The sequence below is a fragment of the Streptopelia decaocto genome (genome assembly GCF_964273445.1).
Source record: "Streptopelia decaocto genome assembly, chromosome: 4".
Lineage (NCBI taxonomy): Eukaryota > Metazoa > Chordata > Aves > Columbiformes > Columbidae > Streptopelia > Streptopelia decaocto.
The window spans coordinates 49401138-49422989 of NC_138658.1; the positions used below are offsets into that span (position 1 = coordinate 49401138).

Genomic DNA, 21852 nt, shown 5'->3' on the forward strand with positions numbered 1-21852 from the left:
TTTTAATTTTAAATAACCATCTATCTGATGGTCAAACTATTAGTAGTTATAACTGGGGAAAGAGCCACCCCAGAGAATAATAACGCTTCTACTGTAGGAAAGCTGTTTTTAGCCTGTTTTCTAAAACTTCCACTGAGCCCCAGAGGCTGTTTTTTTGTTCAGGGAGGAGAAACAAACCAGTTTTTTGTTCAAGTTCCTCGTGCAAAGGAGCAGAAACGTTTCCTTCTCCAGCTGATATGTTGTAGATCAGCTTTAACCATATTTGCAGGTATCACTGCGGTTAGGCTTGTACATAACCACAGATCACAATTCGGGTGCCAAACAATCTAGATGGCTCGTCATATGACCATAACGATCTCAAGACACAGTGCAAGTGGGGTCCACAGCTTTCTGTGCCATCTTTGCTTTTGTAGTCACCACACACAAGTATAAAACTGCAACTTCTTCCTATCTGTTCTTCCACTGGAAGGAGAAGGCTCAGGTGGGAAAGCAAGGAGCACTGGTACTCATCCACAGTCCTAATTTGTGTGTAGGTCTGTGCTTGGATGAAAATTTAGACTCTGTTCCAGAAAGGCTTTTGGTATCAGAAGAAGAAATCTTGAAAAGACAACAAGTCTGCACGCGCCCTCTGGGCAAGTGACACCGGCTGCGTGTTGCTCTACAAGACTTGCAGACATCAAGCCAGAAAACAACCTTGGTGATACTATGATGTTATTTCTTAAGATATTTATTTTGTAATCTAAGTGGCTTGAGGTATTTCTCATCTAATAGAAATGACTCTTTGAAGTGTCCAGATGCTAGATGGTAAATGAGGGGGCTGAAATTCTTACTTTCCAACAGGTTAACAGATATTTTCTTCATCTTTTTAAATTAAATTACCAATGGCCCTGCACTGTACAATGCAAAATACTTTGACCTTCTATCAGGATCTTCATTTTCCTCTCCCCAACCCTGAACTAAGGGTAGAAGTTTGAGAAAACAGGTGTGATGTATTTAGTTCTAAATAATTTTCTGCTGTGAAAAACATGACAAAACATGGTTCTCCTTCAGTCTTCTCCCTCCTGCCCTCTTTCCCTTCAGGAACTGATGTTTAAATGCTCTTTGCTTTGAGTAGCTGACAGGAGTAGGTCCAAACCACCCCCACATGGTCATTCACAGAGGCATTGCTTGGGACAGAGGTAAAGTGCCGGTTTGATCCCGAAGAGGTGGATCTATCCATTACTTGTGATTAGAAAAGTGCCTAGGGGGTGATCAGCACACATGACCATCACACGGCCTGGGAAGCCTACGTAATTGCAACAGTAGCTTCCAAAGATGGTTAAAGGGAAATTTGTTCTTAAAGCTGCTGGCCGTCTGCCTCGGCAGCGTTTGCCTGCCGGACAGTGCTTTCTGCAGCTGCCCTGCCTTCACAAGCGCACACACACCCCAAGGAGGGAGACGGAGCCTCCCCATTGCTAGAGACAGGCTCTGAGTGCTTTGTAGAAAAGCAGGATCTTCTCCAATATTGTACTGCTAGGCTTTCATGGAAAAATAAAAAAAATATTAAACACAGCAAGATCTGAGGCTGGTGAGGCAGCTTTATTAAGCAACAATTTTAAAAAAAAAAAGCAAAGAAACATTAGAGATCATAATTTTTTTTTTTTTTTTCTTCCCAGCTCTTCAGGACAGAGGCTGTAAGGAAGCAGGTAATACGCTTCCTGCTGGGTTTAACTGGCAGAGTAATAGAGGCCACCTGGGAGGCAAATCCTCTGGGTTAACTCCTAACACTCCTAGAGAAATCCCTGTCCCATGTCAAGTGCTGGTGGCTTCTGTGCAGGGGACCGGTGAGATATAGTGTGGACGTCCTCCTTGACCGCTGAAGTGCCGTACGTGGCCTCAGAGAAAAGCTGGCTGGTGACCCCAGGACCAGCACTGCTGGGGATGCCCATCCCCATGGCAGGGTCCCAGTGCTCCTGCTACCCTGGGTCCTGCTGATGCATCCCTGCAGGGACTGTGCCACATGCAATGCAAGCACTGGAGGGATCTTGCAATAATATGTTTGTGATAAAAAATATTGGTTTGTTTTGGTTTTTCACATGAGTGGCCAAAATCAGCTTGCCTCTTTTTGCTGCAACTTTACTAGTGAAACCCAAACAACTGCTGCTATTCAAAGGAGCCTAGAAATCCTAGAAAGTCACTAACAAGCTGACAATTGATGGCCGGGGGGGATGCAGAAAGGCGCCGGTCAGCTGTGTCCTCTGGGCTGCTGCTGGAGCTGCTTCCACATAACCCAGGGCTCTACTTCTGCATGGCTGCTCCCCATCGACAGGCTCAGGTGCTTCTCAGTAGTGCCCCAGGCTTCTGAAATCTCGAGTGGATTAACCATGAGCTTGTAAAAAGTAATTATAACCCTGGGATTCTATTAATTTCCATGTAAGGTGGTGTTAAGGGTACCACTCATATTTGTATACTTTCTCTATGCCTCAAAATCCCAGAAGCTCTAAAAGAAGAGAATAAAACTTCCAAAATGAGTTGTATAACTAATTGTAGTGAAGCAATTTGATTCTATCCTACTGCATTGGTTTCATCATGATCGTTCAAAGGATGCTGACAAACACACTCTACAAACATTTACTTTGATAACTAAAAGAGCAGGTATTCTAAAACATACTTGATGTTTTCCCCTCTTTTAGTGTCTTAGTTCTCCCAGATTGAATAGCTAAAATGTATGACACCAGTAATTTCCCTTTCTTCCGTCAAAACGAAGCCACTTGCAAACACTGGGATGACTGAGGACAACTTTGCAGGTCCACATTACGAAAGGGTAAAGCCAATGCTTCTTCCTCCACTGCTTCTGGGCTTGGCCACAAGCTGGTGCCAAGCACGAGGGGCTGGTCATGCTTCCACTGGTCTTAGAAATGCAGCAACTCAAGGCTGCCCTCAGGTAGGCAGGGGCTGTGCAACTGCTTACTGGTTTTTGGTCAGCAATTGCCATTTTTGATCTAGTTTGTTTCTAGTCCAAGGAGAAGTCTTTGTTTTGGTGCTTGGGTTCAGAAACCTCCTGTCTACTAGAGTGAGCTGATACTCAAAACATGTTGCACAAGAATTCTGGAAATTTCCAAATACCGCTAATTTCTGGAACAACGTGACTAGCTAATGTTTGTTCCCACCAAAAGAAGATAAATGTGAACAGCTTTTGAATGAAAAATGATTGAAGGGGAAAATACAAGTGTGTTTTCATCTCATAAATGAGTTTTAATTGTTTTGCTCTTTTAACTCAAACCAGGAAAGGCAAAAAACAGCATTTGGGAGATTGCTATTGCCCTTTTAAAATTTTCTTTTAATGCACCAAATGGATTGGAGGCACGAGGAATGTCTTTCACTCCTTTCATCCCCAGCCCATGGGGCAGCTAGGCCCGGGCTGGCAGCCCTGCTCAGCCACCCCCCTCACACCCTGAGCAGTTAAGTCAAATGTCACTTTTTATTTCAGTCACCAAAAGTGAGTGCTCCACGGTGCTGCTAAGCCAACCTCTTTTTTGATGACCACACCAATCCCCTCCAAAACCACATATTAAGAGCAAGGCCCCCTGCCCACTGACAATACTTGCACCAGCCAAAAGCATGTGCAGTATAACTCACAGAAGTGCAGCCATCCACTGGTGCTGTTACTTCTCAAAACACACATATTTGCGGGAAGCCAAAGAGTATTTTGCACTTCCTACAGCTAGAGAAAGTACTGGGGTAACTTGCAGTACACACTGATGCGTACTGATCTATGAAGGAAGCTACACGCTGTGGTGACCTGATGGTTGGATAGCATTAAACCTGTCACGCAAACCCCTTATCTGCTGCTGCTGACATTGTTTAGCAAGGAGCGCAGGCTCAAAGCCCATCGGGTTCTTCAGGGTCAGCTGGTTTCCGCTGCCTGTCACAACCTCGCTAAAATGATTTCCAGGGCACCAACAGAAAAGTCAAGTCACTGGAGGTGTTGCTGCTGGTAAATCATCTCTGCTGCCTGGTTGGCAGATGACAGGTAATAGTTCTCACCAAAAAGAGTGACCAATAATCAGTTTCTGAAATATGGACAGTCTTTCAGAAAACATATCCTCAGAGTAATTTTTGGACATAAACTTACTAGTTACAGTGTATAATCTTTTAAGAAATTAGTGCTCAGGAAACATGTGAATTGAAGGTCATCTGTAACCATTATTCGCAGTTACAGAAGTTTCTGGAAACCACAACAGAACTGCAGACTAGATTTTCATGTATTTGTTACAACTTCAGTTTTAAACCAGGAGCTAAAAAACCTATGCAACTGCTCCTTGTCTTCTGTTGAGACCCAGACCTCCCCATAGGACAAGCAGGAAGTTTCCTAATCCACATACAGGAAGGGGGAAATGTTTCACACTCTCGGTTTCAGCCTACAACACAGTAGAATTAAGGATGGTATTGTCCAACCTCTCCAGTGATTGCTGTGAATATTTTGGTCCAGGGTGTGACTGGTCCTTCCCTGGTGACCTGACCAGGAGCATCATGTCTCCAGTTACAGACAACCTTCCCAAAGATATATATGACATAGAGATGTGAAGGAGAACCAGAAACAAAAATATCTGCTGCTGGTGATGCATATACTGGTCACCAACTCCACGTATACTGCAGTGTTTCCATGATGTTTCTTCTTCTCTCCCACAGAGCCTACAAGCATATCTGTCTCTAGATAGTAAAGACAATGGAGGAAGAGTCACTCTCTAGTGTTCACTGTACGGGTGTGATTTTCTTTTCTACTTCTGGCCAAGCGAGTGTTACAGATGAGATTCTCCAAAGAGCCTTTGCTGATTGCAGAACCACAGAAGAGCTGAGGTTGGAAGGCACCTCTGGAGTTCATCTGGCCCAATCCCCTTGCTCAAGCAGGGCCATGTAGAGCTGATTGCCCAGGGCCATGTCCAGGTGTTTTTTGAGTATCTCCAGACATGGAGACTCTATAACCTACCTGGGCAACCTATGCTCGTTCACCCTCACAGTAAAAAAAGTGTTTACTGATGTTAAGAGGGAGCCTCCCGTCTTTGTGCCAATTGCCTCTGGTCCTGTCACTGGGCACCAGTGAAAAAGCATCTGGATCACTCGTCTGTGTAACCTCCCTTCAGGTATTTGGTCCATGATGGTCCGTGCTGGTTTCTCTTTATATCTGAGTGCAATAATGTTTTGAAGGGCAGATAAAATACATATTAAATGCCTCCCTGATGTGCTTTTCCATGTTAGCTATTGCTTAGAATTCACACAAGAAAATAATTCAGGGGGAAATGGTCTGTGTGACCGTGAACAGGAACGGAGGCAGTAATCATCATGAGCCTTGCAGTAAGAAAATAGGAGAAAGATTTTTTTTTCAGAAAGCAGAGATGCCGTATCCTAGGTTGCTTTAGAAGGGGAAACATTTCAGGAAAAAAAATGACATGCTAACCAAATAAATACATAAAATAGCTCCTTTGGCTATGCTAAATGAGAATTCACAAAGGATTTGTACATATTCAGCTACTTGTATGCCATTATGAAGTCTACTTTGCTTGAAGGGGGTAGGCAGGAGAAAAAATGTTTCAACATCAGCCATAATCTTGGTATCTTTTGAAGCATTATTAGAAAACTATGACAATGCTAATTGGCTAATTGTGGCAAAGCTTGTACCTCGGGCCTCCTGACAAAATTCATTTTTAATATCCTTAATTAGTTCTAACAAACAATGATCAAGACCTGTGTGGAAGAAAAAAAAAACAACAAACAAACCAAAAAAAAAGGAAGCTGTTGTAAAACGGAAACTCTGAAGGAGGGGAGCTCTTCAAGGAGGTCTGCTGACAGAACAGAAATGTTTAAGGACCAAAACAGTTGACGTCTGTCTCTCATATGAGTTAGTAGGGGTTTTGGTAGGGTAGTTCTGAAAACTTTGCTTATATGGTCTGTACTTACTATTAAACCACACGCCAACTGCACAAAGCTTTTTGCAACAGAAGCAATCAGCATCAGCAGGCGAGTCACAGATTTCAGTCCTGGAGTAATTAAAGCAGAGGGTCACCCACTAAGCTGCGGGGTACCTGCTCGGCACAGGAAACAGCCCCAGCAGCGGTGGGTACCTCACACTGCCTCCCCCACAGTGCTGTGAGCGAAGCGGGAATATTCAGCATCACTGCAGCCTCTGAGTGGCTCCAGCTGCCTCTGATATCATGCCCTTGATAACACTGAGAGATTTTTGTTCAGTTTTAAATAATACTATTCATGACATATAGGCGGCACCAACAGTCTACAGGAACAATGTTATACTTGCAGTTTTTTCCAGAATAAAGCTGCATCCAAGTCTCCAAGTATTTCTCCCATATATTCACAGGTAAAGAACTTGCATAACAAACAAACGTTAAGGTTTTCTGGCACACATTTTCAACAATGCTTCAGAACGCCAAACTTGACCTCTATGTGGCCAGACACTGAGACTTTGCTTCAACCTAAGAATTTATTAAGACTTACATGAAAATATTCCATCTTAACATAGTACACATCGGTAGCATTTGAATACATATTTACAGATTTATTTGAACTTTTCTGGACTGCAATTCTACAACTGAGCAACATATCCATAAGTGTTTCATAAACTTTCAAACACATATTTATACATATAGTTTTTGCATATATATATATATAAAAAAATATTCTTGAGACTCAAGGACTGAGAATAGTCAAAAGGACATTATTGCTACATTTCCATATTTACAAAAACAATGCATAAACCCATTCAAAACACTAAGCCATTGCAAAATAAGTTTCAAAATTCCCCAAATTATAAAAATATAAATTTCAAGAAGGAAAAAACCCAAACCTCTTTCCGCTAAGTGTCCGTAAAGTACCGAGACATCTATAATCATAACAACTAGTTTGTCTACAGTTGCTCTGAAAGCCAACACAAAAGAGCTTTTATAGCATTAAACTGAAAATGCTCTACAAGTATGCATAAGAGTGCCTCCAAACAACTGGCTAACTTTGGAAAGGTGCAACAGCTTAAGTAAGTTCAGTGCAAATGGCTAATTTTTGACTTAACTCTGAAAGACAGATTCCTGCAATGGTAAACCAAATGCACAGTCATAGAAGGAGCATGGTATTCAACATAACTCAAAATATACTACCAGTGTGTGTATTTACAATTACCTTGCATTTGGGCAGTTAGTTACACACTTAAATTGCCTGTAAACTCAACCAAAATCCTTGTAAAGTATATGTTACAGAGTACTTAAGTGCATCGTAAATAAATAGGTAGTTAACTAGTACTCTGCCTCTGACAAATGCTTCTTTCAATGCCTTTAGCAACTTCTAGGGGACAGAAACAAAGGGAGAAAAGAACTAGCAGTGTTTCCAATGGGAAGAAACTGGGTTGGAAGATACGTTAGCAAGACCCTGGGCTCAACAGATACTGACCCCAAAGCCTCATGTCTGTCAGACAAGACTCAAGGAATTCTTTCTTTTATCCCATTCATAGATTCAGCACTTCCCAGTTAGGCTCTTCTTTATGACCTCTGGACTGCTATGGAATGGCGAAATGACTCGGGGCAGGAGAAAACAGCCCTTTCCAGTTAGCACTATCCAAGCCTGCCTGTGGGAAAGATTCACCTGCACAGGACAAGATAAAGAGAGGGCCCCCAGGAGAGAATTTTTTGCCTCTGCTCTTACTTAGATAAGATGACTCGTTAAACGGCCTCTCCTCCAGACACACAGTTTACTGGAAGCAGCCCTCCTCCTCTATTTTGACCAACTTGGCAAGGCCCACCTATCTTTGGTGAACACTTTCAGACATAACTATGAGCAAAACAAACATTGAAGACCTCAGGTTCCCCAGGCAGGGGTCACGGGAGCAGCTCAGCTTCCCTGGTGGGGGGAAACCCAGCGATGTGCAGCTCTGTCCCTGATGGGGAATGGGCCAGCGGGCAATAACGCGTATACCCACAGAAACCTCGTGACTGGTCTGCAAGGCTGATAGCGCAGGTGGGAAATAACGATGAAGATTCATGCTCTTCTCCCCTCTGCCGTGTCAAACCCCAGAGCTCCCCGGAGTGTTTGCTGCTGTGCAGACCAACTCTGGAAGGGTCTCAGTCCCCTCACCTCTCTTGCCCAGGTACACCCAGCACCCTTCCTGGTCTCCAATCTACAATGCCTGCCTGGGAAAGCTTCTCAGGCTTGGCAGGAGATAGAAAGGGGTTTACAAAATCTATTGTCTTCATATTAATTTATTTCTTAAATTCAGCAAAACAAGATTAACTAGAAAATGACTGTACGGTTTCCAAGCACAGATCCAGAGAAGAATCACTGCAGATCTGGTTTGATCTGTAGTCATCTCACTCCACACCCTGGCTCAGGATATTTTTGTTGGTTGTTGTGTGTTGTTTTTTTTTTTTTTTTTTTCCCGATCTGGCTCTCTACTGCAAATACACACAATACAGCAAAATATATACAGCTTCAGTTAACATTGCAATGATGCCTGTAACCGTGCTCAGCAGATTAAGTTTATGTGTAACAGTGTGGTAAAGGACAGCATTACAACAACATTTCAGCTACACAGTGGTAGTAGTGAGTAAAAGTAAGAGAAATTATTGAAGTCGTCCCTCTCTCACCCCCTGCACAATACAAACAGCTAGCGACATCTGGGGTCCTCTTCTTCCAGATGCCACTCAAACATCTTCACGTACCAGGAGAGGCTGAGTAGATGAAGCACTGCTACCCACCGAGTTAATCCTCACGGAGTGATCTGGAGCGTTGCCTTGACTGGAAGGTGGAGTTGAAAAGTTCGCATAAACCTGCAGAAGCCAAAGACCGGCATCAAAGCTGTGCGGATCGCTCCCTACACACCTAGTCGGAGAACTCTCCTTTCCCAGCCTTTTCCCACTGGGTCCTACACACCAGCATGGCACAGACCAGCTCAGGTGTTTCTTTGCAAATCTAAAGACATTCAAAGGGTCTTGGGCTTAACTCCTCTTTTGAAAAAAGAGTCAAGGATCTCAAACTCAGTTATTAAGAACACCGCAGCTTCCAACTGCACACCAAATTTCAACTGAGCTTGAAAAAACACAGCTCAGATTATTAACAAACTCCCCCAGAAACCTCACTAATTTTTCCTTTGCATTCTTGCTTTTGTTTTAGTTATGCCTGCACCTGCCAAAATACACTACAGGATGCAATCAAATGCCAGCAGCTTTTAGTTTGCTTTTTTCTCAAACCGCCAGGAAGCCATCTACTCAGTGCCCAAACAAGGCATCCAGAAGGTAAAAGGAAGCTTTATTTTTAAACCAGGTTTTAAACGTTTTTAAACCCCAATAACACACTATGTTATTGCAGGAGAAAATCCAAGTCTCTGATGTGCCTCCACTTTTTCTTTGGACTGTTTTCTCCAGTTACACTTTGAGAAAAAGCTTTGGTCAAAAGAGCAGTGAATATCGTTTGTACTGACATACCTCCAAAGTTATATAAATATTTCTAGGGGAAGCAAGTGAGAAGAGGCAGAAGGGCACCAAAAGCTCAACCCCTTCATCCAGAAAGCTCTTCTAATAAAAGCTAAATATACTTCACTTCTCAGCTTTTTCCTATTAGAATAGAATTTTTCATAGTTTAAGATAAGATGAATTTATACTGTACCACTGCATTTTATAACAACAAAATCGTTGCGCTAGGTCTATTTTGAGTAAGAAACATCAACCATCCAGAGTCTTCTCCAGCTGGTACCTGTCTCAGTCATAGGCTTGGACAGTTACTGTCTAATAGCACAACAAAGCAGAAGCAGGTAGCCCAGGCATCCTTCCTACCACCCAAACTTACAATGCAAAGCTACAAAATTAATAATGGAAAATTAATGAAGCTACCAGGCTCTTTGCTCCACATAGCTCTAGTCTAACGTCTTGCTTGAAACTGCTTTGATTCCAAAAATATGATGACCCGTAACTTACCCGAGGGGCATTATCAGAAAGCTGCTGCTCTATCAGCTGTACGATTTGTTTAAATGTGGGTCTCTGCAAAGGATCAGCATCCCAGCAACTCTTCATTATGTCATACCTGCAAAGATACTAAAATTAAGTACTGCTGAAGAGAAAATCCTGAGAATTCTCATCTCACTTCCATTATTATTTCACAGAAAAGTGTGACCCAGTCTCACAGTTTACCTTCTTTAAATGACTTTTAAGAATAGAAATAGTGCTGGTAACACCTGTGCTTGTGACAACAAAGGACTCAATACTAATGGGAGTCTCCAGGGGCAGTTTTCCTTGACAGCTTGCTAAGTGTTGATCCATTTACAAAACAGGGAACCAGGGATGGCTCATAAAGAAGATCAGTAGCCGGTCCTCCTGCTGTCAGAAGTACAGCACAAATGCAGGTGCTGTAGAGTCTGGTGATAAATCTCACTGACTGCTTGACCTGAATTAAAAATGTTTAATTATGTTCTGTGACCTGTCAATAATTTATTGACACAGAGCAGATGTCATGACAAAGTAATCAGATGACACATGGCATGAGTGCACTTCATTGCTCGTAACAACACAGGCATGTATTCTGCTAGTTAGATTAACATGAATTACTTGAAAAGTTAAAAGAACTTAAAAAAGTAAAAAAAGACAATAGGGCAGTGCAACGAGTCTTAACACAATAATGGAAGCTTCCTTTGCATTATTGCTGATGTTTGGTGATTAGTGGTATTGAGTGCTCGCTTACATTTCAGGTGGTGCACACTCAGGGCTGAACATTCTGTATCCCTCCTTGATCATTTTATAGAACTTGGAGTCCACAGGCATCCCTGGATATGGGCTGCTTCCTGTTGAGAGAGCACAGGAGCAATGTGATTTCTGCATGTGTGGTAAAACCAAGATGAAACAGAAGTCACCTGAAGTACAGGTCTTGAAGGAGCTTACCTAAAGAAAAGAGCTCCCAAAGCAATATCCCGTAAGACCAGACATCACTCTCAAAGGTGTAAACACAATTGAAAATACTTTCAGGTGCCATCCACTTCACAGGAAGACGAGCCTTTCCAGGGAAAAGGGAATAAATTAAGACAATGGACATATGGCACACAAAATTTACAAGATAAAATTTACAAGATAAAATTAACCTTTTCTACTTCTTACGTGCTTCAAATACTTGCTATATCAAGAAACAGAAGTATCCAACCAAAAAATGGAAATCTCAGCATTTCAGAGTCTTCAAGTGCTGTGTGGTTATTGATCTATCTTTTAGTGGGTCTGCCAAACTTGTGCAGTTCCTTGCACTCTTATTTTCTGTATACTGTGTGATTCCTTCTGTCTTACTGATAAGGGACTGCAAGAATCACAAGCAAATAATATATAAAATCATGGCATGGTCTCTTATGCAAACATGCAAGTCTTATTCCATGGACTGCCTACCATAGGAACACAGATGTGATTCATATAGTCAAGATGCTTTAAGGCTTTAATCACCAGTTAAGACATCTGCTTTAGCTCCTCAGTGTACCGGGGGGGGAAAAAAAAAAAAAGAAAAAAAGAAAATTTACACAAAAGAAATATATATTGACATTTTTCATAAGTTTGTGTGGCATACTAACTAACAGAAAGCCTTTGGATTTGCTTCTGCCTTCCTCTCCCTGCTTTGCCCTTTCCTTGTCTGACTATAGGAGCTAGTCAGAATTTTGTCCTTTGCATTTGTCCTGCTGTGGGAGAAACCAGACCTCTTCCTTTTAAGTGGTCTTGCAATGATGGGTCCAAAGATATATTTCAACCAAGAAAAGCCTTGATGTCTTGTAAGGAAAGAAGAAGAAACAGAAAAGGAGGTAAATGGAAGGGAAAAGATTAAAATCAGGGGGAGGAAAGGCAGCACTTGCCATGGGCTGGCTCACCAGAGAGACAACCCGAGTTGTTTATTTCCTGAATATCGCAGACAGCAAACTCTCTTCTTGGCTGAGCCCCCAGCTGCTGTCAGCAGTGCTGCCTCCCAGCAGCGTCCACAGCCAGCGATGCCCCAGCACTCCTCATCTCCTTTGAGATCAGGCCAGATGCAACCAGACGCCTCCTGCAGCCACTGCTTCCTCTCTCCCCAGGCAGCTGCAGCCTATCCTCCTCTGACCCTTCCAGGCTACATAAAATCCTGTTCTCGGGCAACTCAGGAAACTTAAAGGGTAGCCTAGACATGTAAAACGTAATTACTTATTGCCCACTTCCCTTCACAGAATCACAGAATGCAATTCCCTTCTAAGCTGCTGGCCTTCACTTCCCACTCCAGGAGCCTTGACTGATCAAGCAGCTCCTGAGCTGACCTGACCCTGAAAGCAGCTTTCTTACACTAAACGCCACTCAAGATTTTGCCAGGACAGCCATTCCTGAATAATTTCTGCTCCTGTTGTTCCCTAACCTCAACTTCTAGGCACTCAGTGGCTGGTACCAACATTGTTTTTGAAGACAACAAATAAACCCATCTCTCCTGTAGCCTAAATTAGGGATGCTGTAGGTATCTGGGACATCAGGGACCACTGTGTGACAGCAACGCAGCAGAGATATCTCAGACACCTGAGGTGCCATGGACCGACAGGTTAACTGAGCACGGCAAACCACTGGGGTGAGAGATGCTCAGGTGCTGGATTGCCTGGATGGGCAACCTTCAGTTTGTGTGTTGTCATGTCCCTCACTAATGACCAGCCGCTGGAGCACCCAGTGGGGCTGGGGAGGAGGGCTGCCTTGGCCAACCTGGATCTTCTCTCCTTTGAAAAATGGTACCAGTGAAAACCTGCATACTCAGAAGGCAGTGGATGGCTGCACGTATCTGATGCAGACTTACAACATTAATCCAGGCACTGCAAATCAGTTTGAGAAGCAAAATACCTACACTTCATAACACATCTCTCAAACTTAATCACAGACAGACCCAATTTTCTTTTGTAGTAGAGCTCCTTTTACTGCACTAGCACTTTCAAGGGCACTTCAAGTACTGCCAAGGGAATCTGCATCACTTCAAAGTGTTATTGTACCTCTGGAGATGCCTAGTACACACCAATGTACTCTTCTACATGGGAGGTTTTAAACTTTCTCATTGAAATATACTGTCTTGTTCCAGCCTTGTTACAGTGTTTTAATTACAGATGCAAGCCAAAGTTGTATGTTACACACATTAAGTTAAAATCTGTATATGGCATCAGATAAAACCAAGGCTTTTTTGGCTCCCACTATGCTGTAATCAATAAATTCACACCTCAGAATTCAGTTTCTTTTGTCTGAGTGATGCTTTATAGCAAAGAACGGGATGCAAAGCCCTGATTATTTAGATATTTTAAAAATAAACTATTTCAGTAATGTACAAATATAGCAATGCCCAGAGAAAAAGTTTCACAATAATTATATTTAGGATTGGGCTACCAGAATATTCCAATGGCAAAACTTGCAATTACTCACAGAGCTGTAGCTTTTAGTATATTCAGATATAACAGAAAGACTGGGCATTACACTGGTACAGCAAAACAATCTCCTCCAGTACAACATACATTTAGACACCAGCACTTTTTTTCCAGTATAACATGTACCAAGGGTTTTGTCAGCACACACATCTATGTCAGGAATTGTCTCTCCTAACATTCCTGACCAGTATGGCTATGTATTATATCAGAACTGGGAAATCTAGATTTCCACTTAAGAAAGACTTTACTTTGCAAGTCACGACAATAGGAACTCTTGTAACTCAAAAGAGGTGGATAAAGTAACATATATACTTACGTTTCCTTTGACCACATAATTTGAGTCATTCCTTATATCTCTCGCCAGGCCAAAGTCACAGATTTTTGTTATTCGACCATGAGTTAGAAGAATATTTCGTGCAGCCAGATCCCTATGAATGCACTAAATAACAAACACACAAAGCTATTTTATAATATCCTTAAGAGGCTGTTGCTTGGTTACATGTTTACTTAGCTATATAACTTAGTGCATTATGCATTTTATGGCAAGCTGAAAGTCATAATGAAGCCATGTGTTAATGAGCTTATTCAGATGATTAAACATTCCAGTGTAGTATCTCTACTCTTATGACATTGATCCACATGGTTAAGGTTGTCTTTGCATTTATTTTATAAAAGACCACTTGCAGTCACGTTGAATTTTCTAGTGTTTCATGTTTGAAGCTGAAGTTCAATGTACTTTTTCTCTGACTTTTTATCAAAAAAATCACTGGCTTGTTTCGTAGCACAGGAAAAATAAGGGAGAAATGTGGTTTGTTTCTAAAATAATTCCAGTCTTCTATTAAATAACTATTGTGGTTAAGGAAAAAAGTATTGAAAAGCTGAAAATAGGGAAAATTATGGTTAAACTTCAAAGCACACAAGTCTGGAAACCAAATCCCATTTCAGAAATACTCCTCTGGAAGACCTGAATTATTAAGTACCTAGGAGAGCTTTGTAAGGAGACCTAAGGATTTGACAATACTGTCAATTTTCACATGCCAGTATCTTTCAATGAACAGTCACATGTTCAGTGACCCAGCCAGCTTATATCCCAGTTTTCAATGGAGAAGTGTGCACATGTCTGTAACTGCAGCTACAGATGGGTGTCTGAGTTTCCCAGCAGTCGCTTTTCTTTGCATGCAACTGTTGAGCCCATGCGCCTTTGTTATAGAACAGAGGTAGTTTTCTAACAAAATAATATTTTTTTCCATCTGGAAAGGAGAGTGTTATGCTCCTGCTTTACTGATAGTATGCAGTTTGCAGGCCACAGCTGCCTAAAAATATCTGAAGGTAGTTAATTTTTCACTTTTTCTTCAAAATACAAAACTTCAGGAATTTCCTAAAAAACAACTTAAAATATCAAGAGTTAACACAAACCAAACTCAGAACATGGCTGCAGGTTGCATAAGCAACTTAATCTCTGTCCCTTCTGCATGCTTACACCAGGAACTATTTTTAACGACAATTACTGTCTCAGGGGACTCTCATTCAATCCCAATCCAACATATTCTTCAGTTTGCCTATGTAAAACTGAGAGTGTAACTGCACTGAAGCAGTAAGGGAATGGCCAAGCATCCAGCATGTCTTTGCCTTGCTCCTTCAGAAGCAATACAGTTTGCAGTGAATTAAAGACTTTGTCCATTGGAGGAAGCCCTGTCTTGTGATTAAGGCACCACATGCTTAATAAGGGAATTATCCCCCCAGGGGAGCCTCCTATCCCAACTCCTGCATAGAGCTTTTATGCCTCTGAGCCTTGACACAGAAGTTGCAGAAGAGCAGCTGGGTCTTCTGCACTGCTGGTATGTGTGGAGAAGCATCTTATCTATCGGCCCACACTGCATTTACTAGCTAGAGTTAAGAGTGTGTATGTACGCTATGACCAAAGAGGACCAGGCACAGTTATGTGTTAGTGTAGTGCAACATAATTCTGTGATAAAGCCGTCAATTTTGCACTCGCTAAAGCGATACTGAACATTACTTCCCAACATCATGGTGAGAGGGCGTTACATTCACTATTGCCCTTGCTACTCAACGCTGTGGTGTCTGTTTGTATCAATGGAAAGACTATAAAGAAAACAGTCACCAGGAATGATGCTTAGAGAGTCCTAGTGCTGTTCTACAGGAAAATAAGAAGAAATAAAGAATATGTGTGCAAAGCACTGGATGTCCTGAGTAGCGAAGGATGCAAGAGTCCAGTGAAAATCATTAAAATCTGTAATATAATGTGTTTGCCTTTCAGGCTTATTTTGAAGTTGACAGATGAAAAATAAACTAAAGGGTTTGGAAGGAGGAACAGCAGGGTAAAAAAAAAGAAGTGCAAGAGCAAATATTACCGCGGACTTCCTTTGGAGCAGAATTAGAGACACATTTCCCACTACTAACACAGGATCTCAGGATTACCTTATTTTCCTTAAATTGTGTAAGTTTGGTTTTGGGTTTTATCCAAGGTGCACCTGTGTCTATGTTAGTTACAACGTTTACATGTTAAATCACATTTTTCCAATAAAAATGTAAGAACATCCATTGAAAGATTATAATTATGCTGTGCTTAAGACTCCTATTCCATATACATCCCTTTCAGTTATGCAATACCTCTCCTATGAAGCCCAGAGAACTATCTGCTATGCTCAGGGTAGCCAACAAATATAATTTGTGGGTCTCTAGGCTGATTTTATCTTTTCAGAAAAAACAGGATATATCCTGTACATTAAGCCATAATGATAATAAAGCACACAATGTGACAGCTCCTCTGTTTAAGGCAATATTCTGTATGACAGAAGTAGCAAGTGCAGCGTTGTTTAAAACTCATGCAAATACATAGCTTTTCAGCTGTATTCAGAGTGTTCTTCAGTTCGTAAACTCTCCAGCAGTGCCACAGAGAATAAATCTTACACTCTCCAGATTTAATTGTGTTTGTAGGGATCCACATGTTCAGTTTCTACTCCTTTCATGAATTCCACTTAATCGCTATATACCAGAGAAGCCTGAAGAAATAACTCCTCAGGGTTCCTACGGGTTTCAGTGCCTTTAAAGCCATTAGGAGCTCTTGTGAAACTACTTGGATGCTCCAAGAAACAAAAGAAGGGCTGAAGATCAAACCTGTAAGAGGCACCACCCAAGAGAGGCAGCTGTACCTGCCATCTCCCAACACATGACATCATTCATCAGTGGAGCCTTGGGGCACCACAAACATACTTTGCTGCAGTTCCTCTCCTCTGTCTCTTCTCTTGACATTTCTGTGACTAGTTTCTGTTCATGAGCAAGGCCACTGATTCTACCATGCTGAACTGTGGGTAGGCAACAGCACTGCTTCACCTTAACTACTGTACACCCTATATTCTGTTTTATGGGATATACAACACCACTTTTGGCCAATGAGCACAGTACAGAACTCCAATACTAGCCAATGCTTCAGATACAAGAAGGAGCATAAGAGTTTGCAGTGCTTGTTGAAAAGAACACAAAAATATTCATCATCTAAGCATGTGGATCACATTAAAACACTGGAAATGATGCTAAAGGAAATCAGAAATCTGATTCTTTCCAGCTCTGAAAAATTCTTAACTTACATTTTTGGAGGCAAGGAAGCTCATGCCCTTTGCCACCTGGTAAGAAAAGCTTAGTAGATCTTCAACGTCTAGAGCAAGTTCATCATCTTCCAACATAGAGAGGGTAACATCCTGATCGGTGTAGGATCCTATGCAGTATAAACAACAGTTTTAAAGTGGAGAAAGTGTATTCATTTAGAAACAGAGTTGTCTTAATGTTAAACAGGAACAATGATCTGAATAAGTACCAGACTGGAGTCACATAAACAGCTCATTGCCAAAAAGCAAAAATTAATCCTGATACTCCACTTAAGTGTGGAGAAATACGAGACACCTTAATTTAGCATACTGTTCTTTGTCAAGCCTTCTCGTATCAACTAATGAGTTTTAATTGTCCCCATCCATGAGAAAAAAGTATGATAAAACTGAAAAAATTCAGGAAGCCCCTCTCTCTGCACTCCCACCAGCAAACAGAATTCCTTGTCATTGCACTCACCAGACTTTGCTGGTCGTTTTTTATCAGCTTTTGGTGGGACTGCACATGACACTCCTGGTTTCATGTCCATGTACTCATTGGCAACATCACTGTAGAGACAGCAGATGAAATGAAATATAGTTTAGCGAAAAAGGTCTCAAAAGTCATCCAAAGAAAAAGCCCGAGCTATGCCAGCCTTCTGAATGTAATGCTTTACAAATTATCAGTAGGTTGGAAACTTATAGGTGTGTAAAAAAGATGAGGAAAGGCCTGTACAGAAAGAGAAGTTTGTCAGTACAGCTAGTGATACATCACAAAGTTTGGAGTTTGCTCAGGTGAGCAAACAAAACCTCTATATGTATACTGTTTATACAGACTTCACTCTCTATAAATTAACATCCAGATGTTTCACAGGATCTGCTGGTGCTTCCTTCTTCTGCTTAGGCCAACTTCTACCAGAATATTTCAGCAACTCAAGTGGCAAATGAAATGCAGAAGACAAATGGTAAAGAAATGTTAAATTCAGAGATTCCCAAGTTCTAAAGGGGATTTGTATGTATTTCAAAGAATCAGCCGAGGCTTGGGACAGCCATCTGCTATGTTTTTAAAGTTTTCTTATTGCTATATATAATTCAAATGTACAGATTTTCATACTATATAGTTTATAAATATACAGTCAGGCACCTTTAGGAATGGTGGATGCACTTCGCTGTTTTTCACTTCATTGCCATTAGAACTCATATACACAGCCCTTCCTTAGCCTGAAATATCTGTTCAGTTTATGAACAATAAATGCAGCCACAGAGCTAACACGGAAAGTAGCAATGAGATCACCAATAGCTTCAGTCACCACCACAAAGACATCTGACACATTTAGCAGCTGCAACCTTACAGTAAATACTAATATGAGAATTTGGTAAATACTCCACTGCTAAAACCTCCATTTACAAAATGTGCTCCAGCAGCAAGATTCCTGCACTGAAAAGAGGGCACACCTCCAATGGCAAATCACAGATTAGTGCTCATCACCTCGGTGGTCCTAATCTCCCTGGGCATCACCAGATATCCATATATTGCCAAACAGCTTCACCAGTACTACGTCTTGCTGGGACAAAGGACTTTACCACCTCCTAAGGGTCTGCTTTGCTCTTTGGTGTTTGCCAACACAAAGTAATGGGCCCCCTGGGGCAATAAACAGACTAAAAATAAAAATGGGCAGTTATTGTTACAGCCCCTAGGTTTTGGTTAAGTTATGTTTCCCTCACTTTGCAAAAGGAAGAAGTGAGCAGGACATCTGCTTGGAAACGTACTTGGAAAGAGCTCTGGGCTTGTATCTAAAACAGAGTGGTTAAAAATATACAGATGAAGTAACTGAAAAAGAAGTACAAGAGCAATCTCAGAGTCGTGACATGGGTCGTGTCATCACAAAATCTAGCAAACTATCGGTGGCAGGTTGCCTCTGATACAGTAAGGTGCTGGTGTGCAGCAAGAAGTCATTTCTGAAGGCAGGAACTTAGAAGAGCTCAGAGTATTAACACTCCAACACTGCGGGAATTGTCATTCAAGCAGCTAAATGAGCACTGCCAATGTTTAACAGGAGCGATAAACACAAATACGTACATAGACTAGAGCCAAGGAGTTGCATGAAATAACTACAGGAAATTTGATAAAGAAGTAAAACAGTGAGTGTATACAATCAATTGCTCTCTGTTAGAATAAACCACTCACTGTACAAACCGTCTCTTTAATTAAATTGTTTCCTTTCACAGCAAAGAACCTTCAAAGCCTGCTGCATGAAAGGATTCTTCACATTTCTTATCCCTAATAAAATTTGATATCTCCTCTTTCCCAATCTTCTAAAACCACAAATACATTTCAGCAGGTCATACTTACGCCGCACGCTCTGCCTGATGTACAAGGTTCTCGTAAACTGCTGTTTCTGCATGTTCTTCATGTTTTGGACAAATAAATGAATCTCGTTTCCGTCTCAGAAAATTTAAAAGATCACCATAGCAGCAATATTCTGTAATGACCAGAGTGGGACCTGTAGATGTACATAAGGTTTAGAAAGCCAGTGAGTATTGTTTTCACAGGAGAAAACCTTACCATAAAGACAGCATTCAGCCAAGCACACAGGCTGGGCTATTAAAAATAACACTGCCTAGCACTGTCTAGACTTGAAAAGTTATAGAAAAGTAACCCAGCATCTTTTCTTTCACAGATCAGCAACTATTGTCCAGCTAAAGCTGTGTTGCTCCCAATTAATTTCCAGCCCCCCCACCTCAATAGCATTGCATTGTACAAAAATTAAACAAATAAGTCTTTTTCTCTTTCTTCATGCGATAATGTTTCTGGCCAGACACATCTGTTTGATTTTGCTCACTTCCTGAAGGAAGTTATTTGTTCCAAATGTTAGAGTAATTCAAGCTTCAAACATTAATCCTTTTGATTCACTTCTGTTTACAGTAGAGCTTCACACTCCTTCAGTAATGTTTTGGAAATGATGTAGTGTTATATTCTGCAGTATAATAGGAAAAATCATTCAAACAGAACAGCCTGCTGCGATAGAAAACCACATTGCACAAGGTCTTAGAATATTAAAATGAAATCGGAAAGGAGAATCAAGTCATCTCCAGCATGGATGTTTACAGATCAAATATATGTTTTCTGAGTGAATGACTCCAGCTACAGCCCTTGAATGTGTAATTGCGCTGCACATTATTTCATCTGTAAGGTTATTCTGTACCACTGTTCCCTAACCTCACTCACTAGTTTATTTCATTTTTTTTTTCAGTTAAAAATTTTAGTTTTCGTAATAGCAAAAGCAGTGTTTGTGGAGGAATTTTCTTACAGACACCACATTTTTTCACCTGAGACAGATATGCACTCAGGCCAGCGAGTCTACTTTGTTGACGGCTTAAACAAAAATGTTTCATCCTATTTTTAAATCATTAAATGTGAAAGTGAGAAATGTATTGCCTCCATCTAAAACTATGATTTTTTACAAGCTCCTTTTTCTTGAGAAATGAAGCGAAAATTCAAAAAGCAAATATTTGTTAAAATGCACATAAATTACAAATAGAGGACTGTGTCGCTCTGTATTGACAATTCAGCTGTTTTGTAGCTTTTACTACATACGAAAACAAACTTATTAAGTTAATATTATATGTGAAACATTTGGGTTGCGCAATAGTTTATTTGGCAAATTATTTTTCTCAACTTTCTGCTGCTTAGCATTTGTAACTTCAGTGGTGCCTCAACAGATACATTTACAGCTTAAACAGAAGGCTGGAAGACTATACAAAACAGGCTTGCTGACTTCACCTTGGATACCAACAAGGAACCAGTTCACATATTTTTTCTCATTTATGAACAAGTGTGGATGAGGAAAAAACTTACGCCGTACATTTTGTTGTGTCTCAACAAGAAAGTGCACAATGGCTCATATGAAAGAGAATAACACCAACTTTCCTTTTTAGCTGCAGCTGCATAACTACTATTATGATGAGCCTAAAATCTAGATTCAGTAATTCACCGGTAATAGTCATGATGATCTGCAACCTGCCTAAGCAAGAAACATCTGTAGGATTTCTACACTTAGCACTGGATTCTTCTTCACAAGGTTCCTCCTTCTGGCACTACAAAGGAACACAAATAATCAATAATCTCTTGATAACCCCACCTCCAATAGTGCAGGCTCCAAGTAGATTCACGATATTAATGTGGTTTCCAAGGTAACTCAGCACTTTAAGCTCTGACATCAAGGCTTCTCTTTCTGTTAAATGGGCACTTGCTGCAAGGCAAAGCACAATGTTCAGTACGTAACACATCGACCAGAAGGAAGTGAGAAAAAATTGTATGGTATATTACAGCAACTTACGTTTCAACATCTTTACTGCTACTGTCATAGCAGCATCAGATTTAAATAGGCCATAAGCAGTGGCTTCAACAACTTTTCCAAAAGCTCCAGCACCAAGGGTTTTACCTAATAAAGCAAAACAAAGTATTCTGTAATGACTTGGAGTACTTCTTCCTGAAGGGTTCAACAATTTATTTTATGATATCAAGGAAGCTTGCTTTTTGTCCCAAGGTACGTATGAGCAATTACCCCTATTTGCATTATCGCACGTCTTTTTGACAAAATCTTGCTGCGTTTGAGCAAAGTCTCATATGAGACCTGAAGGTTTCACCTTGCAGATTAAGTTAAATAAATCTAAACTAACCGAAACTCAACCGGTTTCTAGGAAATTCCCACTTGTGATCATAAGGAAGTTGCGTTGGGTCTATGTAAACATAGTTGTTTCCATTTATTTCTTCAACAACTTTCCACTGAACTTCGTATTTGGGTTTCTGGAAGGGAAAGAGAACGGCTGTCACTA

The 21852-nt window shown here is 41.0% G+C and overlaps 1 protein-coding gene across 1 annotated transcript in view; it reads right to left on the minus strand.

The window, feature by feature from the left end:
• Positions 1–8339: 8339 nt before the first annotated feature.
• KIT (KIT proto-oncogene, receptor tyrosine kinase) overlaps positions 8340–21852 on the minus strand; it is a 54634-nt gene continuing 41121 nt past the window's right edge. The window contains exons 11-21 of the mRNA XM_082051877.1: positions 21697–21823; positions 21354–21458; positions 21156–21266; positions 19367–19517; positions 17495–17583; positions 17020–17147; positions 13728–13850; positions 10905–11016; positions 10708–10807; positions 9948–10053; positions 8340–8804 (exon numbers count right to left, since the gene is read on the minus strand). Coding sequence (XP_081908003.1) covers positions 8679–8804; positions 9948–10053; positions 10708–10807; positions 10905–11016; positions 13728–13850; positions 17020–17147; positions 17495–17583; positions 19367–19517; positions 21156–21266; positions 21354–21458; positions 21697–21823 — 1278 coding nt within the window. The 3' untranslated portion in view covers positions 8340–8678. The remainder of the gene's footprint in view (positions 8805–9947; positions 10054–10707; positions 10808–10904; positions 11017–13727; positions 13851–17019; positions 17148–17494; positions 17584–19366; positions 19518–21155; positions 21267–21353; positions 21459–21696; positions 21824–21852) is intronic.